At 58.8% G+C, this 7,437-nt stretch overlaps 1 protein-coding gene across 19 annotated transcripts in view; it reads left to right on the top strand.

Annotated features, from left to right (window-relative positions):
* The first annotated feature begins 1,042 nt into the window (after positions 1-1,042).
* The window catches only part of JAKMIP3 (Janus kinase and microtubule interacting protein 3), a 42,750-nt gene continuing 36,355 nt past the window's right edge, over positions 1,043-7,437 (top strand). For all 19 annotated transcript variants that reach the window (XM_065894660.1, XM_065894664.1, XM_065894661.1 and 16 more), the window contains exon 1: positions 1,043-1,177. In XM_065894660.1, coding sequence (XP_065750732.1) covers positions 1,043-1,177 — 135 coding nt within the window. The remainder of the gene's footprint in view (positions 1,178-7,437) is intronic.

The raw sequence follows: 7,437 nt of genomic DNA, 5'->3' as shown, positions 1-7,437 counted from the left end.
GCTGGAGAGGGTCACGGCAGGGACGTAGGGAGGGTGGGGCTTGGTCCAGGGGAGTCGCTGTGAGACCGGGCCCGGGGACACTGCAGGACAGCCATGGGGCCAGGTCCCTACTCACAGAAGGCTGAGGGCTGGCTGACGGCACGGCCTCCCACTCAGAGCTCCTGGCCAGTGGGTCCCAGTGGTCCCCCAGGACCTCCCAGACCACGGCCTCCCAGACCAGGCCTTGAAGAGCCTCACCAGGTGGATGGGACCCGCTGTGCACCTCAGCATGGGTGTCTAAAGCACAGGATGGAGGCCTTGGGGGACACTGGGGGCACTCTTGTATCTCTCTGTGCAGGTGAGGAAACTGAGGCACGGGGTGTCGCAGGGAATGAGTGCAGAGCAGGACTCAGCCCGCCTCTGCTTTTTCATCCAGGCAAAGTTGGTGGATGCACCCATTTCCCACACTTGCGCTGGCGCTAGGACACAGGAGGAGGGAGGGGCGGCCCCAGGCCTGGGGGCAGCAGATTCGGGCACGGGGCTGGGTGACGGGTGAGCCGGCCTGGGGCGGGGCACCTGGGCTGAGGGTGTGACCCCTTCCGAGGTGAAGTTTGTAGGCCCCGGGGAGGGGCCCAGGGGTCCCAGCCGCCACTCCCTTTGGTGTTTCTAACCCACTGTTCCCATCAGGCTGCCACACACCCTTGTATGAAAGACGGGCCTTAACTTTGGGTTCCCAGTGTCTTATTCCAAAGGGGCAAAGAGCAAACATTCATTAAGCGCTGGTCACATGTGAGGCAGGGGACTTGCTCTAGCTTTGGGGGGGTCCCCGTCAGGGGTGCTGTGCAGAGCGCAGAAGGCCCCTGCGGCCCGAGGCTGTGACCTGGCGGGCAGTCAGGAGCCAGCGTGGCCCCGCCCACCCTGCCCGCGGCGCCGAGCTCAGGCCTGCTGACCAGGTGTGCTTTCCCTGCAGGTGACTGAGAAAATGTAGCGGAGCCCAGCTCGGCGTGCACAGCCCAGCCCGGACGAGCGGCCCGCCCCGAGCGCCCCTCGGGCCACCCTCACCATGTCCAAGAAGGGCGCGGGCGGCCGAAGCAAGGGGGACAAGGCAGAGGTCCTCGCGGCGCTGCAGGCCGCCAACGAGGAGCTGCGGGCCAAGCTCACCGAGATCCAGATCGAGTTGCAGCAGGAGAAGAGCAAGGTGGGCCCCGCGCCCCCCCCCATCCCGCCTCTCCACGCCTTCCTGGGCCCCCCGCGCCCCCCACCGCCTCGCCACGCCTTTCTGGGCCCCCAGGGTCTGCCCGGAGCGGGTGGAGCCAGGTCTCTGCAGATGTGCCAGCCCAGGTGGTCCCCGGGTCCCAGCGGCTCTCAAGGCAGCTCGGGAGCACAGACAGCGCTGGGGAGGGGGCTCCAGACCCACAGGGGAGCGTGCGGACGTGCCCTGACCCCACGGGAGCAGCCCTGGTCCTCAGCGTGTGGACCGAGGGGCCTTGTCCAACCACACCGTCCCTGGAACGGTGCCGCTTCCCCCTGAACTGTTCACAGTGGAATTTCACCCAAATATAACAACCCCAAAGCAAACAGCCAGGCCCTGGGCTCAAGGCTTCCAGGTGTTGGGAGGCAGCTCTCGTAACCGACCCACTTGGAAGCGTCAGTCCCAGACCCCAGCGGGCCCTACCAGGGCAGCCCTGTGATGACCCCCTGCCCCGACACCCAGCCCTCGCGGGTCCTTGCAGCCTGCAGGGAAGGCTGGGCTTTTGCCGCGGCTGAGGGGGTCCTGGTCAGAGGATGCCCTCCCCTCTCAGTGCCAGGCCAGGCCCGGGGGGCCGTCCCCTGACCCACGCTTCCCTCCCTCTCTGTTACCTCTGTCCTCTCCTCGCTCCCCACCCAGGAGCCACTAGGAAGTACATGGGCTCTTGGGAAGGAGATGCAAAGAAGAGAAAGTCTGCAGAGAGGGAGGCGTGGGGAGGGGAGAACGCCAGGGCGGGCTTCTCTCCCGGAGGGTTTGAAAGGTCCCTGGCTGTGGTCTGGCCGGCGTAACGGCCCCTCAGCCTTGCCCTCCCGGGAGGCCCGGTCAGGGAGGGAGTCACGGGAGGCGGGGCCGGCTGCTTGGCAGCCTCCTGGTTAAATCACGAGGGATGCATTTTGTGATGTGAGATGAGTTCAGACTCCATCGTTAGTAGGTGAGTCGTTAGGACCCGGCCCCGCCCGTTCGCTTACACATCAGGTTAGTAACAGCAGCACCATCTGAGCCACGAGCCTGAAAGACTACGTGCGCGGCCCGTTACAGAAAAAGCGTGCCGGCCGGTCCCGCTCACCTCCCTCCCTCCTAGGTCCCCTGCTCTGTGAAAGGGGACAGAGACAGCTCCGGGCGCAGGGCCTCCAGCATGGACACTAGAAGGCGGCTGTCACAGTGACCACGTGGCCGCTCCCGCGGCCAGGCCACCTCGCTGGGCCTGCAGGAGAGTCAGAGCCTGCTGAGTGCCCATGGTGAGGACCCAGGGAGTTGGAGAGCATCGGTGTCAGCACCTGCTCTGTGCCAGGTGGTCGCAGAGCCAGCAAGGACAGCCCAGGGGGCCCCGACACGCTGCCTGGCTGGAGCACGGGGCAAAGGCACGAACATCAGTGGCCTGGGATGGAGAGTTGTCGAGTTGTCCCCGGACGCAGAGAGCATCTGTTCTGCGCCCTAGAGGCACGTGGGCGCTCCAAGCATCTTGCCCTGACCAGACTGTAGGGGCTGCGAGGCCAAGCCTCAGACATCACTCTGACCCTCCCCTTCCCCCGTTTGCAGATGAAAGAGAAGAGGGGCTGACTTGTTAGGAACCTAATGATAATGAAACCCTTTGTTTTATTGGGTAAAAATATAATAGCAATTGTCTTTTCAATGCAAAGAAACGCCACGTGATAGAAATCACTAAGTAAGAGTACTTTTGCCGGAATCTCCTGATTCTGTCCACCATTTACAGCAGCATCGTACGTATTCCACGTGCAGCTTTTATCAAAACCCATCCATCCTGCGGCAGTCCAAGGCGGCGTGTGCCGGCCCCTGGCTGGCCAACAGGCCGAGTCTGGCCGGGTCGGAGCTCGCAGCTCTCCCTGGTGGCAGACAAGAGCCCTGGGCCTGGCGTCAGAGGCCCTGTTATTTATACAAGGTGTACTTACTGTCTTTTGAGAAGATGATATAACCTCTTGGTTCAAAACTCCAAAGGAAGAGAAGAAAAGGCCCAGCATCAGGGAGCCTCTGTTCTTTGGGTCCACACCCCGGGTCACCTCCCAGAGGGGTTCCAGTTACAGTTTCTTGAACGCACCTGTGTGTCTCTTTTTAAAGCATAAATGACACACGGTTCTGAGTCCCTTTTTCTTCTTCCCCTCACCGTGTGTCTGGGAGGCTGGAACTCCCGAGGGTTCCTTCATCCCACTCACATGGTCCAGCACGTGCGGCAGCCCCGCGGTGAACACCCCTGTCTGCGTGTCCTGGGCCACACGTGCAAGAGCGTGTGTGATTGCAGTGCGACAGTGACCACAGCAGGGCCCATGGGAGTGCAGGGGGCCCTTCAGGGAGGTGGACGCAGTTGGAAGCTCCAGGACTCAGATCCACGTCGAATCCACGCTGGGCTGGGTTTGCTGCCCGAGTGCGGGCTGCTCTGGTCGCACCAGCCTGTCAGCGTGCCTTCCTACAGGCACCCTCGTTGCCCCGGCTAGAAAAGGACTCATATCTTTTCTACCTCTGCTTGTGGTTCTTTCTAGTTAAGGCCCCTTAGGCTGTGGTTTCCAGACCTCACTGTGCATCAGAGTTTCCTGTGACTCTTGTTGAAAACACAAGACCCTAAAGACAACCTCCTAAATGGGAGAAAATATTTGCAAATGTTATGAGCAATAAGGGGTTAATACCCAAAATATATAAACAGCTCGTACAACTCAACATCAAAAAAAACACAACCTGATTTTTAAATGTGCAGAAGAACTGAATAGATGCTCTTCTAGAGAGAAAGTGCAGGTGGCCAACAAGCACGTGAAAAGCTGCCCAGCATCTCTAACCCTAAGGGAAATCAAATCAAAGCCACAGGGAGACACCGCCTCGCACCTGTCAGAAAGGCCATCGTCAAAAAGGACACAAACAGCAAGTGTTGGTGAGGGTGTGGAGGAAAGGGACCCTCGTGCACTGTTGGCACGAGAGCAAATTGCTGCAGCCACTGTGGAAAACAGTATTGATGTTCCTCAAAAAACTAGAAACAGAGCTGCGATATGACCCAGCAATCCCACTCCTGGGTATATATCTGAAAAAAAAAACAACCAAAAACACTAATTTGAAAAGATACATGCACCCCAATGTTCATAGCAGCATCATTTACAATTTCCAAGATATGGAGGAAACCTAAGTGTCCGTCAACAGACGAATGGATAAAGAAGATGTGGTACATATATGCACAGTGGAATATTACTCAGCCATGAAAAAGAATGAAATTTTTCCATTTGCAGCAACATGGATAGACTTGGAAGGCATTATGCTAAGTGAAATAAGCCAGACAGAGAAAGACAAATACCATTTGACATTACTTATATGTGAAGTCTAAAAAGTACAACAAACTAGTGAATATAACAAAAAAGAAGCAGACTTACAGATGTAGAGAACCAACTAGTGGTTACCAGTAGGGAGAGGGCAAAGGGGAGGGTCAGGATAGGGGTAGGGGATCAAGAAGTACAAACTAGGGCTTCCCTGGTGGCGCAGTGGTTGAGAGTCCGCCTGCCAGTGCAGGGGACGTGGGTTCGTGGCCCGGTCCGGGAGGATCCCACATGCCGCGGAGCGGCTGGGCCCGTGAGCCATGGCTGCTGGGCCTGCGCATCCGGAGCCTGCACTCTGCAACGGGAGAGGCCACAGCAGTGAGAGGCACGCGTACTGCAAAAAAAAAAAAAAAAAAGTAGAAACTATTATGTATAACATAAATAAACAGCAAGGATATATTGTACAGCACAGGGAATATAGTCAATATTTTATAACTATAAATGGAATATAACCTTTAAAAATTGCAAATCACTGTGTTGTACACCTGTAACTTAGATAATATTATACAGCAACCATACTTCAGTTGAAAAAGGAGAAGAGTGTTTCCCTGGTGGCGAAGTGGTTGAGAGTCTGCCTGCCAATGCAGGGGACACGGGTTCGTGCCCCGGTCCGGGAAGATCCCACGTGCCACGGAGCGGCTGGGCCCGTGAGCCATGGCCACTGAGCCTGCGCATCTGGAGCCTGTGCTCCGTGACGGGAGAGGCCGCAGCAGTGAGAGGCCCGCGTACTGAAAAAAAAAAAAAGAAGAGAGGGAAAACTCCACAGGCCCACGGCCTCACCTTCTGCAGAACTGAGCTCTCCGAGCCCCGGCTGCTCTGAAGCCTCCACTTTGGGCTTCGCTGCCGAGAGCTACCTCCCCACAGGGTAGCTGCCAGTCCCCCTGGTCCTGCTGCTACCCCCTGTCTTCTCCCCGGCCCTTCTGCCCCCCTCCCCCGCCTCCTGGCTGAGCTGGAGCGTGGGCTGGAGGGAACAGTGCCCCAGGGGCCGAGGCGGGACGTGCCATCCCAGGGAGCGCTGGCCTTCCTGCAGAAAGACACACCCAGGTGGTGTAGTAGGTAACGACCCCTCATTTCTCTGTTCAGCCTCCGGGCCTGTGGCCGGCCCAGAGCAGGTGCGGGGGGGCCGTGGAAAGGAACAGCAGGGGTACAGGCAGACCAGGAACGGAGGCCCGGCCACGAGACCTGAGGACGTTCTCTGAGCCCCCGCGTCATTACCTGCCACCGCCTGGCCTCCCGGCTCCCACTGGTGCGTCCCAGCCAGACCTGCACGTTCCCAGCCAGACATCATCTAAAACATTCTAGATTTGTGTTTAATTGTATTTATTTATTTATTTTTGGCCGTGTTGGCTCTTCGCTGCTGCATGCGGGCTTCTCATTGCGGTGGCTTCTCTTGTTGTGGCGCACAGGCTTCGGTAGTTGTGACTCACAGGCTTCAGTAGTTGTGGCACGTGGGCTCAGTAGTTGTGGCTCGCGGGCTTAGTTGTTGCACAGCATGTGGGATCTTCCTGGACCAGGGCTCGAACCCATGTGTCCCCTGCACTGGCAGGCGGATTCTTAACCACTGCACCACCAGGGGAGTCCCAACATTCTAGATTTTAAGAAGTGTGTGTGTGTGTGTGTGTGTGTGCGCGCGCGCGTGTGTACAGGTACCTGCCGCCCGGCATTAGCACGTGCTGTCATTTTGGATTTGAAGGTGGATGAGCCAGAAGCTGGCAGACCCGCTGCCCGCCCTTATTTCCCCCGCACGGTCCTGGGTCCGAGCCCGGCCTTGCCCCACACCCACCAGGAGGCCTGGGCCTCCCTGAGACCGAGAGCCATGGCGCTGGTCCCACGGGGCAGCGGTCATGGGGATGTGGGCTCAGACAGGGGCTCAGCTCACGGGAGGTGCTCAGTGACCCTGATGCAGCACCCAGGGTGGGGGTCCTCGGTTTCCATCACTCCATTCCCCGATGGGCGGTGAGCTGGGAGCAGCGCCTGGTTTCCTTCCCAGCGCAGGGCGCACACGGCGTGGGAACTGCCTGCCGTGTTTCCTCTCCGGTTCTTGCCTGCGTTTCCCTCCTCTCCCTACCGTCAGTCCAGTAAATAGAAGATGCGTCTGTGTTACCCTTGGAGTCTCTCCCGGGAGGGCGTCTCCTGCCGTGGCCGCCAGCAGGGCTGCACCAGGACCACAGGCAGCTCCCGGGGAATCTCCTCAGTTCTGTCTGCGCGGTCTAGAGACGGACGCTTTACCCCAAACACGCGGTGGGTTGGTGGTGCCTACGCCCTGGCCAAGGGGGGAATAAGAAGCGAATTCGATCTTTACGGCAAATGCTAACAGCGTCCCCCCTCGCCACCCTGCTGAAGTCTTCGCACGTGTTAACGTCATTGTTACAACTGCAGGACAAATGTGTGCGGCCAGCTCCGTGGACTCGGAGCCTTCCGTCCAGTTTGCAACACATTCCAGATGCTCCTGCAGCACCCAAGGAGGAGGGCCTGGTTCTGGACCTTATGACGGAAGTGGGTGGACGGCCGGAGGGACCCTTCCCTGGCCCCCAAGGGGCTGGACAGAACAGGGGTGGAGGCTCTCGTGCCCCAGGGGTGGGGAAGGCGGCCCCAGGACCAGGCGCCAGCTGCCTCCTCTTCCTTATTAGGGACTCAACACCTCGTCTTGCAGGTTGCGGTTTCCAGGGTCAAGAAGGTCCCTGTGGAGCACAGAGAGACGCCAGCGTACGCGGCAGCCGCGGGCTAAGCGTTGCGGATTTCAGGCCCACGGTTAGTTCATCACCGAGGGGGACGTGTAGGAATGGATACTCGACAGCAAAGAATGAACTTATTTCAGTGAAAACAGGCCTCTCCTGCTGCCAGGGTGCTGGAGATAAGTGGGGCCACCTCGGATGGAGACCCTTCTGAACAGAGGGA

Source organism: Phocoena phocoena, chromosome 16 (genome assembly GCF_963924675.1).
Source record: "Phocoena phocoena chromosome 16, mPhoPho1.1, whole genome shotgun sequence".
Taxonomy (NCBI): domain Eukaryota; kingdom Metazoa; phylum Chordata; class Mammalia; order Artiodactyla; family Phocoenidae; genus Phocoena; species Phocoena phocoena.
The sequence above is the reverse complement of the archived record's forward strand: the minus strand, read 5'-3'. Positions and strand labels throughout refer to the sequence as shown.